Source organism: Odocoileus virginianus, chromosome 26 (genome assembly GCF_023699985.2).
Source record: "Odocoileus virginianus isolate 20LAN1187 ecotype Illinois chromosome 26, Ovbor_1.2, whole genome shotgun sequence".
Taxonomy (NCBI): domain Eukaryota; kingdom Metazoa; phylum Chordata; class Mammalia; order Artiodactyla; family Cervidae; genus Odocoileus; species Odocoileus virginianus.
In genome coordinates this window covers 46,534,656-46,551,950 of record NC_069699.1, presented here as the reverse complement: position 1 = coordinate 46,551,950, position 17,295 = coordinate 46,534,656, and the positions used below count along the sequence as shown (strand labels likewise).

General features: G+C 55.3%; 2 protein-coding genes and 1 long non-coding RNA gene across 5 annotated transcripts in view; 2 read left to right on the top strand and 1 right to left on the bottom strand.

Moving 5' to 3' along the window:
* The window catches only part of SEMA3F (semaphorin 3F), a 28,667-nt gene extending 25,354 nt beyond the window's left edge, over positions 1 to 3,313 (top strand). For all 3 annotated transcript variants that reach the window (XM_020916007.2, XM_070456048.1, XM_070456047.1), the window contains 6 exons: positions 51 to 139; positions 273 to 314; positions 500 to 657; positions 863 to 930; positions 1,211 to 1,344; positions 1,956 to 3,313. In XM_020916007.2, the coding sequence (XP_020771666.1) occupies positions 51 to 139; positions 273 to 314; positions 500 to 657; positions 863 to 930; positions 1,211 to 1,344; positions 1,956 to 2,366 (902 nt within the window). In that variant the 3' untranslated portion in view covers positions 2,367 to 3,313. The remainder of the gene's footprint in view (positions 1 to 50; positions 140 to 272; positions 315 to 499; positions 658 to 862; positions 931 to 1,210; positions 1,345 to 1,955) is intronic.
* Positions 3,314 to 6,385: 3,072 nt separating this feature from the next.
* On the top strand, positions 6,386 to 10,478 carry GNAT1 (G protein subunit alpha transducin 1). Its single transcript, XM_020915938.2, has 8 exons — positions 6,386 to 7,309; positions 8,505 to 8,547; positions 8,686 to 8,827; positions 8,925 to 9,082; positions 9,176 to 9,304; positions 9,566 to 9,695; positions 10,006 to 10,159; positions 10,284 to 10,478. The coding sequence occupies exons 1-8, from the start codon at positions 7,204 to 7,206 to the stop codon at positions 10,472 to 10,474; spliced, it is 1,053 nt and encodes a 350-aa protein (XP_020771597.1). The 5' UTR covers positions 6,386 to 7,203; the 3' UTR covers positions 10,475 to 10,478.
* Positions 8,262 to 11,544, bottom strand: LOC110152290 (uncharacterized). The gene is made up of 3 exons (XR_002318330.2): positions 11,252 to 11,544; positions 8,603 to 9,713; positions 8,262 to 8,516 (listed from the first exon to the last, which is right to left on the bottom strand). It is a non-coding gene; the product is annotated as an uncharacterized lncRNA (long non-coding RNA).
* Positions 11,545 to 17,295: the final 5,751 nt, after the last annotated feature.

Here is a 17,295-nt window from a genome sequence, read left to right as displayed (position 1 = left end):
CCTTTCCCAGCACCCTCAGCCCCGCTGAGGCCCTGCCCGGCCCGTTCCAGACCGCGGGACAGTGCAGAAAGTCATCGTGCTGCCTAAGGACGACCAGGAGATGGAGGAGCTCATGCTGGAGGAGGTGGAGGTCTTCAAGGTGGGTGTGACACCACCCGGGCCTGTCCTGCTCACCACAGCCCTCCTTGGTACCACCTCCTGACCTCAGACCTCCAGGTCAGGACAGGAAGAGGGGTCCCCAGGGTCGCACGCTAATGCCTGTTTTCTTCTAGGACCCAGCACCTGTTAAGACCATGACCATCTCTTCCAAGAGGGTGAGTTTAGGCGAGGTGGGCTGGGAGTGGGAGTGGAACCCGCCTCCCCTTGGGGTCAAGCCCGTGGTAAAGAGAGATAGGGGATACTGAGGTACCAAACAGGAAGGGGAGGAGCCCAGCTCAACTGGCTCCTAAGGAAAGCTGGCTGCTGGGGGGGACTGACCAGCCCCTACCCCTGCCCACAGCAACAACTGTACGTGGCCTCAGCTGTCGGCGTCACACACCTGAGCCTGCACCGCTGCCAGGCATATGGGGCCGCCTGTGCCGACTGCTGTCTCGCCCGGGACCCCTACTGTGCCTGGGATGGCCAAGCCTGTTCCCGCTACACAGCGTCTTCTAAGAGGTGCGGGCCCTGAGACTTGGGAATTCTGATCACCAGACCCGAGGCTCTGTCCTGGGGGTCTAGAGGTGGATGTGATATTGCCCTGCAGGTCTCTGTGGGTGAGGCATTCTAGCCTGGAGTTTTGGGGTTCTAGAGACCTGGTGGTGGGGAGTAGGGGGGGACAAGCTTTCTTGAGAATACTTCTTTAGGAGCTATCTTCATCCAGGCGGAGCCGCCGGCAGGACGTCCGGCATGGGAACCCCATCAGGCAGTGCCGTGGGTTCAATTCCAACGGTGAGTGTGCTGTGACTCATTACCGCTGGGCGCTCCTCAGCGCGGAGCCGTGCGGCCCGCAGAGCCGCTCACGGGGCCCCCACTGCACAGATCCTCCCACGGTCCGTGGAGGTGAGGGGTTGGAGAAGGGACGTCCCTGGCCACCCCCTCCAGGAGTGGAGGCCTGAGGGCACAGCCCTGCCTGTGTGCATGTGGGGGTGTGTGGCTGCATGTGCCCCCTGCCAGCCCGCAGTCTGCCCAGAGGCGGTGCTGCTCCACGTGGCACCCTATTGCCCTGCAGCCAATAAGAACGCCGTGGAGTCCGTGCAGTACGGCGTGGCAGGGAGCGCAGCCTTCCTTGAGTGCCAGCCCCGCTCGCCCCAGGCTACCGTGAAGTGGCTGTTCCAGCGAGATCCCAGTGACCGGCGCCGCGAGGTGACTTCCCGTGCCCCACGGTCCCTGCCGTGGATGGTAGCATCCCTCATACAGTAGGAATTCCACGTGGGTGAAGCGTGGTATAGGAACTAGGAGTGGGGCAGCCCTCACTCTAAGAAAGTCCTTCCAAGCACCCTTCCCGGTGTGGAAATCACTTGGGTGAATCCAGTTATATGGAAACTCTGTGGGGTTTCCATATTACATGGAAACTATTTGTAGGCATGCCTTTTTATGTGAGAGTTCCATATGTGTACTAGATTGGCAGTGTACCTCACTGTATGGAACTGTCACGTGGGTGGGTTCCAGCATCTGGAAATTCTATCGGGTAGCCCTCCTATTATGGAAATAGCTTCTAGGCAATCCTTTCTTAAACGGAAATTCTACGAGGGTGCCCCAACATCTGTTTATTCTCATTAAACAGAAATTGTATGTGTACTCCAGACTCCCCTTATGGTCCTTCCTCCGGAAATGGCAGTGTGTCTCATTCAGATGTCACATGGACACTTCCTGTGGGTTTTTCTTGCTCCACGGAAATTCCAGAGGGGTGTCCCTCCATGGGGTGGCCACAAAGGTGCCCTGCAGCCCCTGAGTCCCACCCCCTGCCCCCGCAGATCCGCGCAGACGACCGCTTCCTCCGCACCGAACAGGGCTTACTGCTCCGCGCCCTGCAGCCTGGCGATCGCGGCCTCTACTCCTGTACAGCCACCGAGAACAACTTCAAGCACGTCATCACACGGGTGCAGCTGCACGTCCTGGGCCGGGACGCCGTCCATGCGGCCCTCTTCCCACCGCCAGCTGCGAGCATTCCACCGCCCCCGGGCGCCGGCCCCCCCACGCCCCCTTACCAAGAGCTGGCCCAGCTGCTGGCCCAGCCAGAAGTGGGCCTCATCCACCAGTACTGCCAGGGCTACTGGCGCCACGTGCCCCCGAGTCCCAGGGAGGCCCCTGGGGCACCCAGGCCTCCTAAACCCCAGGACCAGAAAAAACCCCGGAACCGCCGCCACCACCCGCCGGACACATGAGGCCTGCTGTCTGAGCCCTGCAATGGGCCAGCCTCTAGCCCTTGTTCCTTTTAATATAAAAGATATATATATATATATATATATATATATGTATAAAATATCTATATTCTATATACACCCTGCCCCTGCAAAGACAGTATTTATTGGTGGGTTGTAAATAACCTGCCTCAATGGCAGCATCGTCCAGAACTTAGACCCAAGCTGGTCAGAGACAGCAGAAAACAGAGCCCACCTAACCAGGCCCAGCCAGTTGGCCGGGTCAGGCCAGGACCACACAGTCCCCAGGCTCACCTGGGAGTCTACCTGCTCGACAGCCACCGGCGGGATCGGCAGGACACAGGGAGAGAGCAAGCTCTACCTGGATGGGGCACGGACTGTACACACACCTTTACCAGTGTGTTCCGTCAGCCTGTGCTGTTGGCGTGCACGTGGAGGCGAAGACTGCTTTGGAGACTGGGGGTGGGGGGGCGGGGGCTCAGATGCACTCAGAGAAGGGAAGAAGGGGGTGGCACAGGATGCCAGCGCCTGCCTGGGAGAGGGGCACTCAGTCAAGGCCAGCCCTTTCCTGGGTATTTATTCTCTATTTATTGGGGATAGGAGAAGAGGAGCCCTGCCTGGGTGGGGCAGCCCCTCCGGCCCCTCCTTCCCACCCTGCCTGGCTCTCTACCTCCTCTCCGCTTTTTCTGTGCCACTGTGACTCGGGGGCTGGGAGAACAGCAGAGGGGCCAGGCTCAGGTAGCACTGAGGGGGGAGAGGGCCATGGTGGAGGCCTGGGGCCTGCAGGGGCTCCCCAGGGCTCCCTTCTGCCCACCACTTCAGATGATGGGTGTAAATAGCTCTGGGGGGCAGTTGGGTAGGTGGGTGGGGGCTCCTGGCAGCCCTCTGCTGCCCGGCCGCACCTGCCCTTGGGTTCCATCTTGCTAATAAACACTGGCTCTGGGACTGGACTTTGGCGTTCTCCTTGGCACAGGAGGGAGGGTGGGAGTTCAGCCCACACCTAGATTCTGTCCTCCTGCCCCCACTAATGTGGCTTGACCACCAGTTCCCCATGGTCTCCTTTGCAAGATCAGCTTTCATTCATTTATTCAGCCGTTTGATTGTTTGCTCACGCTGCTTTCTCACCTGGCTTTGTGTCTTGCCAGGAACTCAGGACTCAGAATTGGCAAGACAAAGCCACAGCCTTCACAATACAGGTGCCCCTGGCCCGAGAATCAGCAAAATCCCCATTCTTCCCTGTCTCCTTCCAGCCAGCTCTCAGCAGAGGGCCCAGCACAAGCAAATGTCCAGAGGCAGGGAAGACCAGGATAAGTGGGGAGCCGCTGGAGAGGAAGTGCGGCTGGGGGCCCTGGGCCAAAAGTTAATGAGTCAAGCCTTGGTGTGCATGCATGTTCAGTCATGTGTGACTCTCTTTGCAACCCTATGGCCTGTAGCCTGCCAGGCTCCTCTTTCTGTGGGATTTTTCAGGCAAGAATACTGAAGTGGATTGCCATTTCCTTCTCCAGGGAATCTTCCTGAGCCAGGGATTGAACCCATATCTCCTCCATTGGCAGGTGGATTCTCCCGAGTGTTGGCAGGGAAGCCAATAGCTAGGGAGGCTGAGGGATCCAGCAGGGTTCAGGGCCATACCTGGCAGGCAAGGGGAGCCAGGTGGGGATGAGGAGGCAGTGGAATAGTCCCACTTGAAGCAAACCCAATATATAGAAAGCAGATTTTTGTTGGTTTTATACACCTGGGCCCCTGGGCAGTGTGTACAGGACTACAGAGATTCCCAGGGCCCACTTGCAGCATGGTGGCAGGGTAGAAGACAAAAGGAACCTAAAAGTTGAAGGTGGCACAAATCATCTATTGCTCCTGAACGGATCTCCCCTCACCCAGGGCAGCTGTTGAAGCCACCAGCTCCCATCTCACAGAACCAGTGTCTACTTCCCATGTGTTTAGGGTCAGTGTGTGTGGTGTGTATGTGTTAACTGTTTAGTTCAAGTATAGTTGATTTACAATGTGTTAATTTCTGCTGTACAGAAAAGTGCTTCAGTTATACATATATTTATACATCCTTTTAAAATATTCTTTGCTGTTACGGTTTATCAAAAAGTATTGAATTTAGTTCCCTGTGCTACACAGTAGGACCTTACTGTTTGTGCATCCTATATATAATAGTTTGCATCTGCTAATCCCAAACTGCCACTCCATCCCTCTCCCACACCACTCCCCCTTAGCAACCACAGTCTGTTCTCTATGTCTGTGAGTCTGTTTCTGTTTTGTAAAAGTTCACTTGTGTCATATTTTAGATTCCACATATAAGTGGTATCATACGGTATTTGCCTTTCTCTTTCTGACTTGCTTCATTTAGTGTTATAATCTCTAGTTCCATCTGTGCTGCTGCAAATGGCATTATTTCATTTATTTTTGTGGCTGAGTAGTATTCCAGTGTGTTTTTGTACCACATCTTCTTTATCCGTTCATATGTTGATGGATGTTTAGGTTTGTTTCTTGGCCATTGTGAATAGTGCTGCTATGAATATATGGGTGCATGTATCTTTTTGAATTACAGTTTTCTATGCCTGGGAGTGGGATTGCTGGATCTTATGGCAACTCTGTTTTTAGTTTTTTGAGGAACCTCCATACTGTTCTCCATAGTGGCTGTACCAGCTTACATGCCCCCCAACAGTGTAGGAAGGTTCCCTTTTCTCCACACTCTGTCCAGCATTCATTATTTATAGACTTCTTAATGATGGCCATTCTGACTAGTGTGAAGTGGTACCTCATTGTAGTTTTAATTTGCATTTCTGTAATAATTAACAATGTTGAGCATTTATTCATATGCGTGTCGGCCATCTGTATGTCTTCTTTGGAGAAATGTCTAGTTCTTCTGCCCATGTTTTGATTAGATTATTTGTTTTTTTGTTGTTGAGTTGCATCAGCTTTTTTGCATATTTTGGAAATTAAGACCTTGTCAGTCATCATTTGCAAATATTTTCTCCCATTCCTTAGGTTGTCTTTTCATTTTGTTTATGGTTTCCTTTGAGGTGCAAAAGCTTTTAAGTTTGATTAGGTCCCATTTGTTCATTTTTGCTTTTATTTCTATTGCCTCGGGAGACTGACCTGAGAAAATACTGGTACGATTTATGTCAGAATGTTTTGCCTACATTCCCTTCCAGGTGTTTGATGGTGTCCTGTCTTACATTTAAGTGTTTAAGCCACTGAGTTTATTTTTGTGTGTGGTGTGAGGGAGTGTTCTAACTTCATTGATTTACATGCGCCTGTTCAGCTTGCCCAACACTAGGGACAGTCTTCAATGCTCAGAATATGGGGCCCTGGCAGCCTTGTGTCTGCAAGAGTTGAGTGCTAAGGCAGCAAGTTTTCTGGGAAGTTCAGCCAGGAGGGGGCTGAGAGCCCAGGATCTGAGTCTTCTCATGGGAGGTGGCAAAACTCCAGAGGCTGCAACTCAACACTACATGCTCAGCTGAACCACTTCCACTTAGCACACTCTGTCCCATCTGAACCCCACACAGACATCTAACCCCTAAGCTGAGGCAGGCATGCCCTGGAGATATCCCTAGCAGGTCCCAGAGCACCCATAGGGGACAGAAGAGGAGTGGGGCTCATCCGCTCCTCCCCTGGGAGCACCAGACCTGCTCTGGGACTCAGTGTTCCCATCTGATAACAGGCCTGCAAGACATTCCCTGGAAGAGCCTGGCCACCTCTACAGGTCAGACTGCTGACCTCAAGTTTATGGGTACACACACGTGCAAATGTGCACACATACAGGCAGACACGTGCATAAATGTATGTGCACACAGGCAAATCCACACACATGCATTTCACATGGGCATGCACTTATACATTCGCACACATGCAACATTAACCCACATAAGCATAGCAAGGTACACATATAAACACACACATGAGAAGTGCACAAAAGCATCCATGCACACACACACATGGTACACAAACAAATGAGCATAGACATGCACTTGTACTCATGAAAGCACAGGCACATGTTTACACGCAAGTGTACACAGACAAACATACGTCATTGCCTTGCTTGACACCAGTACAGGATACATGCACACACACCCAAGTGTGTTGGAATCATGGAGGCAGGTAGAGGCCTCGCCCAGGTTGGATCCAGCCCTTGGTACAGGGCAAATGCAATGTCCACCTTTTCTTCTTGACTCCCTGTTGAGCCTGGAACCCTGGCCTGGAGTCATCGGCCCTTCTCAACCACCTCCTGCCACGGGATCCTCTGAGCCTCCACTTCCTCGTCGGTGCAGTGGTGTGGTGCGCATCTGCCAGGCCGGTGTGAGCTCAGCAGGGAGCAGTGCTGAGCCCAGTACTAGGCAGTGGGCAGGTGCTCCCTGCAGGCTTCTTCTCCTCCCTGCTTCCAGGCCCGCCCCCATTACCCCCACCCCCAGAATAGAGGCTCTCTCTTCCCCTTTCTGAGCCTGAGCCACCCAGAACTTGTCCCCCTGCTTTGGAGCAGGGGCTGGACTACCTCCAGGGTGTCTCTCAGAGGGTTTGGGGAGCGGCAGAGAGGGGGGTGCAGAGTCAGCAGTTGAGGGATTGGGGCCATGCCAGCCTGATTAGGAGGGCTGGGGGCTGAGCTGGATTCACCTGTCCTTGTCTCTGATTGGCTCCTGGATACCAACAACCCCCAAATCCTACTAAGCAGCCCCACCAGGGCCTGCACAGATCTGTAGACGGCCATTGGATTCCCAGTTCTGGGGTTAGAAGGGTGTCTGGGAAGGCCAGAGGCTGGCCTGAGCCTGGCTCTGGGGACCCCCTTCATCCAGAAGAACCAACTCACCGCCCTCCTCCTTCACCTCCTGCCGGGACCATGGGGGCTGGGGCCAGCGCTGAGGAGAAGCACTCAAGGGAGCTGGAAAAGAAGCTGAAAGAAGATGCTGAGAAAGATGCTCGAACCGTGAAACTGCTGCTTCTGGGTAAGGAGGTGGGCTGAGGAGGGGCCACATCTGCCAGTCAGAGGCCCGGGGGCAGGCAGGTGGCCCTTCTGTGAAGCAGCTGTGATTTGGGAAACAGAATGAGCCTACAGCCTAGCAACAAGCAGAGCGGAGCCCAGGCCAAACAAGACCAGGCCTGATGGTGGTGATACTCTTGGCTCCCTAAGGCTAGGTATCCCACAGAAACCCTTTCTAGAGGGCTCAAACCTCAGGCAACCTCCCCTCCCAAGATGTGTGTGCCAATCACACTTTTTTTAGAGACGTGTGTTCAAGGCCCACTTTTGCTCTGGCTACGTTCCCTCAAACCCCAGCCTTTGGCTTGATGGGCCTGCTGGGCAAGGCCCAGAAACCAGGGGCCTCGTTCGGAGCACCACAACAAGGTTGCTCCCTTGGGAAGGAGAAGGTCACAGTCCTCCAGAGAGTAGGTAGCTTCTAGGACCTCCCAGGTCCACACACAGTGGCCCTCAGTTTCCAGAGCTTTATTGCTGGCAGACCTGCAGGACAACTAAAAGGTGTAGAGGGCTACTAAGGCCCAGTGGGGAATAGATAAAGCCATGTCCTCAGTCCCATGGGTAGTGAGGGGAGATAGGACTGATCCAGTACTTCCTCCTGCCACCACCACCAAGGGAAGGAACTGTTTTGAAAAGGCACTGCAGGCTTCACCCAGGCTGTCCAGGGTTCAGGTGAATGTGTGTAGAGAGACCAAACCAGAGTACCCCAGGGAAGACAGGCTAAGCCAGAAATCCCATTAACTGTGCCCGACACCCACACGAGAGCAGGCTCAGAAGGACTGTCAGCTCTGTCCTCTCCCCCAGCAAAAGTGCTAATTCCCTCTGAGCCTCTTGGGGACACTCCCTTCCACCCCAGGTGGAAAAGCAGGGGTTGACCTGGCTCAAATAATCCCATGCCTGTAGTACCAGAATCGTCCAAAAGGTGGAGCTCCAGGTTTCTTTATTTTTGGCCTCCGAAAGATAAAAGACAGCATACCAAGGTATTGGAGGCTCCAGGACAGAGTTGAGGTTGTCCATTTGCCTCGTCAGCCCCCTTCGGTCACTCCTGACATTTAGGTTTTGCTTCTGGGGCATCAGGACCTTATTTTGGGAGTGTGGTAAGGAAACAGGTGGGATAGAGGGGATGGTGCGGTCTGTGCATCACTGAGGCCAGGTTTCCATTCCAGGTGCTGGTGAATCTGGGAAGAGTACCATTGTCAAGCAGATGAAGTGAGTGCCCCTACCCTACCTGAGGCCCTGGGGGTGGGTGGTGCCCCTGCCCTACCTGAGGCCCTGGGGTTGGGCGTGCACTGGAGGTCTGTCCCCTGACCCACTCAAGAGGCACTGACCCGGCTCCCATGGCTGCAGGATTATCCATCAGGACGGGTACTCATTGGAAGAGTGTCTCGAGTTCATTGCCATCATCTATGGCAACACACTACAGTCCATCCTGGCCATCGTGCGTGCCATGACCACACTCAACATCCAGTACGGAGACTCTGCACGCCAGGTGTGCCAAGAGACTAGCTGAACAGGGGCTCTGGGGATTCGAGGTGTGAGGCAGGGCCCCAGCCCCTGGTCACCACCAACCACTCCCCTGCCCTCAGGATGATGCCCGGAAGCTGATGCACATGGCGGACACCATCGAGGAGGGTACGATGCCCAAGGAGATGTCAGACATCATCCAGCGGCTATGGAAGGACTCCGGTATCCAGGCCTGTTTCGAGCGAGCCTCAGAGTACCAGCTCAATGACTCCGCTGGCTAGTGAGAGCACAGGCCAGGCGCAGGGGTGGGGGGCAGGCGGGGCCCTGGCACACGCATCTACCCAACCCTACCCACACCCCATGTCTCCCACAGCTACCTCTCAGACCTGGAGCGCCTGGTAACCCCGGGCTACGTGCCCACGGAACAGGATGTGCTGCGCTCCCGTGTCAAGACCACGGGTATTATTGAGACGCAGTTCTCCTTCAAGGACCTCAACTTTCGGTAGGGCACTGCGCCCTGACTCCTCCTCTGGCGTGGGGAGGCCTGCCCCCAAGTTCACTGCCTGAGGCCTGCCTGGTCGCAGAGGTCCCAGCCCTTCTAGAGACCCTGCCCCTTCTCCAACACCCTGCCGGCAGAGAAGTCCGGCCCCTCTGGATGCCAGGCCCACCTGGGTGCCTCCCAGCCAGCATTAGGAATCCAGGGAATGCCTGTGGGCGTCTCAGGGGGACTTGATGCACGGGTTTCCGGTCCTCATGCCCGCAGGATGTTCGATGTGGGCGGGCAACGCTCAGAGCGCAAAAAGTGGATCCACTGCTTCGAGGGGGTGACCTGCATCATCTTCATCGCCGCGCTGAGCGCCTACGACATGGTGCTGGTGGAGGACGACGAAGTGGTGAGTGTCCGGCTGGGCCTGAGCGATTGAGCAGGGAGGAGGAAAGGGGAGACAGGAGACGGCGCTGCAGGCTCAGCGAGCAACCAAGAGAGGACGTTCCTCCTAGAGCTCTCTGGAGGAGACGAGGCAGCTTCTTCATCAGGAGATGAAGGGAGGGTGGGTGAGTGGGGGGAGGAGACAGTCTTGGAGCTGTCTGAGTGGGGACCCGGAGCCGAGAGAGCAGGCTGGGGTCGGCCAGTTGGTCGCACCCAGGTGGAGGGGGGTGGCGACCCCTGTCCCCCCGGTGCCCAACAGCCTCTGCGCTCCTCAGAACCGCATGCACGAGAGCCTGCACCTGTTCAACAGTATCTGCAACCACCGCTACTTTGCCACCACGTCCATCGTGCTTTTCCTCAACAAGAAGGACGTCTTCTCGGAGAAGATCAAAAAGGCACACCTCAGCATCTGCTTTCCGGACTACAACGGTGAGACCCTCGGCCTGCCATCGGGCGGCGCTCCAAAGCCACTCTCTCGGCCTGCGTTCCTCCAGCCGCCGCCGAAGGAGGCTTTGCGGCAGGGACTGAGAGCCCCCCCACCCTCCCCTGTCAGGGCCCAACACGTATGAGGACGCCGGCAACTACATCAAGGTGCAATTCCTCGAGCTCAACATGCGACGCGACGTGAAGGAGATCTATTCCCACATGACGTGCGCCACCGACACGCAGAACGTCAAGTTTGTCTTCGACGCTGTCACCGACATCATCATCAAGGAGAACCTCAAAGACTGCGGACTCTTCTGAGGTGTCTCCCCCGCGGGCCGGGATGCTCCTCTGTCTTGCCTCTTGACCTCAGTGCCCACCCCCACCCCCCGGGCCCCATCCCCATCTCCCCACCCCATCTGCAGGCCCTTCCCCAGCTTTCCAGATCCACTCCGCTGCCTGGCGTCTGGTCCCCGTACTTTCTGACCCTTCTGCTTCCCGGGTCTCACCCTGGCTCCTCAGGCTCCACCCCTGGCCACAGGCCCTGCCCCTGGCCCACAAGCCCCACCCACTTGCTCTCTTTTGACTCCGCCCCAGTCCCTCACTCGGCCAGGACATTGCTTCCACGCCCATCTCCATCTGTCTCTCAGCCTGAACCCAATTAGGTTGGTGCTTAGGGATGCTGACTCTGTTCCTTCTTCTCTTCACAGGTGCCTGAGTTCATGCGTCCCTGAGACCCTGCAGCCCTTGCCACCTTGTAGCCCCAATGCACATGACCCTATCAGTCCCCCAGGACTCCTGGGCCCCAGCCTGTGGCCCCACCCGCCACACACTCAAAGCCCTAAACCCTGCTAGCCTTGAGGCCCTATAACCCTCCCTCGTGGCTCCCAGGATTCTCAGGTCTCCAAGAGTCCAATGCCCCCAGCCACCCCAGCACTGCCCTTCACGGCCTGGCTGCACTGGCCTCCCAGACCTACCACAGCCAGCCCCAGCTGGAAGCAAGCAGGACTTGGGGCAGCTACAGCTCATGGTGACTCAGCAGTACCCCCACTGACGAATCTCCTGTCTCTCTTCTGCCCCAGGAGGCCCATGACTCACCTGGCGAGTCTGGGTTCAGCAAACAGCCCTCTCTCCCAGAGCTTTATGAAGGGCAGGGGGCAGGCATGGAGCCCTCTTCTGAGCAGACCTGCTGCTTGCCCATTCTAGCCTTACCACCTCCATGTGACAGGGTCTGATGCCCATCTGCCCAGTGGCCAGTGACTGCCCCGCCCAGCAGATTCAGGAGTCCAAAGTCCAGGCCAACTCTGGCCTGTGCAGCCTGTACGGAGACGACTTAGTGAGTCAGGGCAAGCCTGGGGGCTCCTGGTACCAGGAATAGACTCGAGCTGGAAACTTCCCATCCCCTAAGCCCTCCCCCCATAGGCTCTGCCCACACTGTCCTTGGACACCAGAGTCACGTCCTACTCCCCCCCAGCCCACAGCACTCTAGGCCAGCCACTCTGTCGAGGGAGGGTACTGTTGACACCAGTTGTGGCCAATGGTCAAACTGTCCTGAGGGGTGGCTGGGAGCAGAGTCCAGCTCCCATTGATCAGCCCCAGGCAGAGGATTTGAGACCGGAAGGAGGCCCAGATTATGTCCAGAGGGGTCTGCCTCAGGTAGGGTCAAAAGCAAACCTATGTTTCCCCCTTGTCCCTGCCAGCAGCTTCTCTCACCCTTCCCATTCAGGGCCCTGGTGGGAAAAAACAAAGGCCATGCCTGAACTATCTGGGACAAAGGCCCATGTCCCCTTACCCCTACTCCCCACTTCCTCATCAAGTACCTAGTCCTTGCTGATGCCCATGGGCCGGGGCCCATGATGTAGTCAAGGGCAAGGAACATCCATCTAACAAGGCCAGGGCATAATTTGCACTTCCTTCAGCTAGATACACAAACTCAGCAATAAATATTTGCATCAGGCCCTGGTTGTCCTTTCTTGAGGGGAAGGAGAGAGTTAATGATCATGAATCATGCACATTTATTCAATGCCCAGTGCTGGACTGAACATGAGTGGGGAGATGGTTCTTTCCAGAAAGAAGCGACTGACCTAACGTGGCAGGGGGCACTCTTGGGGGCATGGGATCAATTTGGGTGTCCTGAGAGGGACTGAGGGGGCAAAGGGGCCATGGGAAATGTTCACAAGGACAATCTTGGATCAACAAGGGGTTGTGAGGTGGAAGCTCATTCTGGCATGGACAGTAGGGTGTGTATGGCCCAGGAATGTGGGCCTTTGAGTCACAGAAGTTGCATGGAGCAGGAGCAGGGAAGGGAAGGGAAGATGGAAGAAGCAGCATCAGGGAAGGCTGGACATGTGCCACCCACCAGCCCAAGGGCCTATGTTTCTGGGTTCAGGAAGCCCTTGAAGCTAGGATATAATCACAGGGCTGAGATTAGGGTGAGGCAAATGAGGCACTCACCTCATGTAAAACTTAAGGTGGTGCCAAAAAACTCAGTAATCAAGATAAATATTAATGCAGTACTTTCAAAAATCAAAATTACCTGCAAAAATCCATAATGAACAGAATATCAAAATTTTTCATCAAGACAAGATCCAAGAGAGCCTGGTGGAACCATATTGGACCCCAAAGCAAAAGGAAAAATGCCCACTCCTATTATATATGTTTTCATGTAGTTTTAAAGGTTAATTTTTTTTTTTACAGAACATTAAAGTAGTTGAAGAAATGTCAGATAAGTTGAAAGTAGGCCTGTTAAAATTCACAACATTACTTTAAGCTTGTGCATGCATGCTAAGTTGCTTCAGTCGTGTCTGACTCTTTGTGACCCCATGGGCTACAGCCCACCAGGCTCCTCTGTCCATGGGATTCTCTAGGCAAGAATACTGGAGTGAGTTGCCATGTCCTCCTCCAGAGGATCTTCCCGACCCAGAGATTGAACCCGTCTCTCTTTTTTTTTTAACTCTTTGCGACCCCATGGACTGTAGCCCCCCAGGCTCCTTGGTCCATGGGATTTTCCAGGCATGAATACTGGAGTGGGTTGCCATTTCCTTCTCCGAACCTGTGTCTCTTATGTCTCAATCCAGGGATCAAACCTACATCTATGTCTCCTGCATTGGCAGGTGGGTTCTTTACCACTAGCACCACCCGGGAAGTCCTACTTTAAGCTTAAGTAGTTTATTTATACCTAAAACAGTATTTATAGTATTATATAGAGGAGATCCGGATTTGATCCCTGGGTTGCCATGATCCCCTGGAGAAGGACATGGCAACTCACCAGTATTCTTGCTTGCAGAATCCCATGGACAGAGAAGCCTGGCAGGCTACAGTCCAGGGGATCGCAGAGTTGGACACGACTGAGCAACTATCACTTTCACACTTTCACATTCTTGGCTTTAATGGGAGTAAAATCATCAATGCTATTTTCCAAATCTGTTTCTGGAAAAAATAATCATAAAAATTTTCATAAAAGCATGTATATAGTGACACACATTTTTCCTGGAGGCTGGTCATGGGGGGATGAGAGGAGTGGGGCTGGGAGGCTCCATGAGGAAGAGATTTATATCATTACTCCATAGGACCAACATCTGCAAGGAGTCGGACTCAATGACAAGGGTCTGAATTTGTATGGTGATCAAGTGCATGTGATACCCCCACCAAGCTGGGGCTGCAAAGGAGTGTTGAGAGGACTGAGTTTTCTGGACCTGTGGCCACTGCGGGGAGAGATCTAGGAGTCAGACAGATCCTTGGGACTGGACGGAAGGCAGCATGTGGGCAGCATCCTCAACGTCCAGGTGGAAATGGAACAATGAGCCTGCATGGGGCTAGAAGGGGAGCATGAGTGTGCGCAGGCCTGAGCATGGGGCAGAGGTCGGGGAACACTGGGTAGGTTAGGGAGCCCAGGAAACATGTGGGTAGCCATTCTAGTGCTGCTCAGAGGCCTGAGAGGGAGGATGGGGCTGGGGCCAGTGTTTCAGGATCCCACTGGGTGGTTTGGGGCCTGGCTGAGCTGGGCTGCTCATCCCTGCTAAGGACCCTCTGCCCAAACAATTTACTGGAGTGAGGTGGGTCAGGGCAGGGTGATGGTGGGATTACATGGGGAGGAGCAAGGCAGAAGACAGAAAGTTTGAAAGGCTGGAGGAGGCAGGCTTGAGACAGAGGAAGCTGTCAGGAGAGCCAGGCTCCCGGAGAGGTCTCTCTAGCCACCTTGTCTTAGAAGGAAGGTGATGAGCTACCCAGCCTTCCTAAGCAAGAGACAGAGAGGAGGCCAAATACCATGGAGGCGCTGGACCCCACACTCCAGGTTCTGACCCTAGGGGCTGGGATTCTGAGCCAATATTCTTGGATCCCACAGGCTGGGGACTCTTCCTGGCCTCTAGCTGCCCTGTTCATGGCCAGCAAGTGGAGGGAGAAGGGCAAGTCTCCTGGACGGAAGCCTCCTCAGCCCCACTTACCACACCAGCGTAAATTATACCCTAGTGAGCAGCATCAATGGATGCCCAGTGGCTGATTCACAGTCCAGGGCAGAGGATCAGAGAGCTGGTCCAGAGTCAATATGTGGCCACACCCTCATCTTATAGGCAGTGGGCGTTTATTGTGGGCACCTCCAGCCACCGCCATCCCCGCTGACCTCAATGTCAAGGTGCCCCTAGGGGCCTTCACGGCCTTCGACTCTGGCTCTGGCGGGACGAATCTGGCCCAGCCATGGAACAGAGATTAAACAGGCCTGGTGAACGGTTAATGCTGCTGACGTCAGGGCCTGGTCGGGTGGCCACTGGGGGCTTGGGCCCTCCCCACAGGCATGGGGGGCCCACGTGATCTGGGCTCATTAAGCCGCTTCAGTGGCCAAAGAAGCTGGGGGCCAGGTCTCGGGGGAGAGGGGGGGCCCTTCAGGGCTGTGGGGACAGGCTCTAGCCAGAAGGTCACGAGCTCTGTGGATGCAGGCCAGGGGAGAACCAAGACAGGAGGGTTTGCCTATGGGTCTGCTCTAGACTTCCACAGCTCTAAACCCCTGCTTGGGCCCAAAGGGAAGCCTCCCGGACACCAAGCTGGGCAGAGTGTAGTCAGGAGCTGCAAGTGTGGGTCCTCAACCCTGGGGTGTGGAGGTGAAAACCACGCTCTCCTCTAAGGCCTTGAAAGCCCCCATCGTGACTCCAGGCCAAGCGTCTCGCCCTGCACACAGCCCTCTGCCTATCAGTGCTAATCTCATACTCATTGACGGTTCCCTGTGGTTAAGCTGTTCCTTCTCTCCACCGTGCCCTCTCTTCCCCACCCTGGCAGGTGTCTTTCTTCCCCTTGGCAGAGCCAAGTCCACAGATTGCTTCTCCATCAGGCTTTTCCTGATCTGCACGCTCTAATCTGGCAGGAACTTTCTTGCCTCAAGGACCCACACAGAGCGCTTGGAGACACTGGGGCTACGGCTGTGGGTGGGGTGGCAAGAGCTGCTGCCGTCGGTGTAGGAAGAAAGAGCTGGCTCTTCCTGGGGGCTCAGAGGTGATCCTTCATTTAGCTACTGAGGGACAAGTGAGAGTTTGCCAAGGACATGGGACAGGATGGGGAACCAGGATGGCAGAGGAACAGGGAAGTGAAGGCTGGCATGTTCTTGGAACACCAGGAAAGAGCGTGGCCAGCTGGGCAGTGGGGGAAGTAGGTCAGGAGGGTCTCAGGGAGGCTGGCTGCGTGTGAGGCAGGTGCCTGCAGTGTGTCGGAGGAATCAGTGGATACAGATGCTAGGCTCTGAAGAGAGGGTTGGAGATGAAAATGGGGCCCCATGGTAAAGAGAGTCTTGGGATGCTGTGTAGCCAACGTGCCAGGGGATGTGCTGGCATGCTGAGAGGAGGCTGCCTAGCTGGAGGCTCAGAAGACATGGCTAAAGAGGGAAGAACAGAGCAAAGGGCTGCCAGGACCCTGCAAGAAGGGTCTGAGTGATGCTGGGACCCTATGTTCTGCCTCATGTATCTGGCAGTTTCTTGGGGCTGTGTGTCAGTTTCTGGAGATGGGGGCTTGGAGGTAGGAGGCTGGGCCACCGGTTGAGATAAAGCTCCCCCCATCTTCTACTCCAGGTGACTGCCCCCAGCTCTGCAGCTGCGTGGATGGACATTCCCTCCAGTCTCTGTGAGAAGGTGCCTGGTACCTCTCAGAGCCCTGTAAAGACTGCCAGCTGTCCGGCCACCTCAAGCTGGGCTGGGAGATTCGGCAGGTGGCAGGAAAGGCCTCTGAGCTGTGTTTGCCCTGGCTGGGGCCCAGGCCTAGCATCAACAAACAGGCAGCTCCTCCCCCAGCCAGGCCACAACTGGCCTGGCCCAGGGACCCCACACCACGCCGCCCTGGGGCCTCTCACAGCAGCCCAGCCCAGCGGGCCCCTGCTCCCCCCAGACTGGATTGAGGACCCCAACACCCACATGCCAGTGACCTTGAAGCCAGACCTGGATCCTCAGGAACTGCCAAAAGGAGCAACCAGTCCTTGGCAGATGGCTTCTGTGAGCACCCAGGATGTGTGGAGGTGGGCGGGGGACAGAACTGAGACTCTGGTCAGCACCTCTCCTATTTGACTCTGTCCCATGGACAGTCCTAAAGCCCCTCGGAGGTTGAGTTTTAGGGTCTCTCAGGAGCAAACTAAGCTGTGATCTAGGGATTACATCAGCCCCAGATTAAGAGGGACAGCCAGTCCCTTCCTGTTTTTCAGCCCTCCACAGAGAGGCAGTTTAGATGGTTTGAGGTTTTCAAGGATTTCCACCAACCCAATGCCTTTCTCTTTAGTCCATTGAGCCCCCTGGCCTTCCCAGCCAAAGCTGAGTCCCCTGTCCTTGATTCACAGCTTCCCCTTAACCCACTCCCTTCAGGCCAGGGGAAACGACAGCTATTTCCTTGTTACACAGAGGGAAACTGAGGTACGCTAGGGATTGGCTGTGGTGGTGCTATGAGTCAGTAGGAAGAGAATCCTGGAGTCCTGACTCCCAATCCAGGGCAGAGAAGGGGTGAGGCCTGTCTTCTGAGGGCATTCTCCCCAATACCAGGGAGGGGGACGGACCTGACACAGAGACATCCAGCTTGGCTAGGAACAGCAGAGGCCATGGATTAATCGGATCAGAGCCAGTGGCTGAGAAGCGAGGGACAGCTGTTAGCAAACAGTACCCCCTCCAGCTCACCCC

Coding starts and splice junctions, on each gene's coding strand:
- GNAT1 (XM_020915938.2), top strand. CDS start 7,204: ATGGGGGCTGGGGCCAGCGCTGAGGAGAAGCACTCAAGGGAGCTGGAA. Junction 8,548..8,685: donor ACCATTGTCAAGCAGATGAA/GTGAGTGCCCCT, acceptor CCATGGCTGCAG/GATTATCCATCAGGACGGGT. Junction 9,305..9,565: donor TTCAAGGACCTCAACTTTCG/GTAGGGCACTGC, acceptor TCATGCCCGCAG/GATGTTCGATGTGGGCGGGC.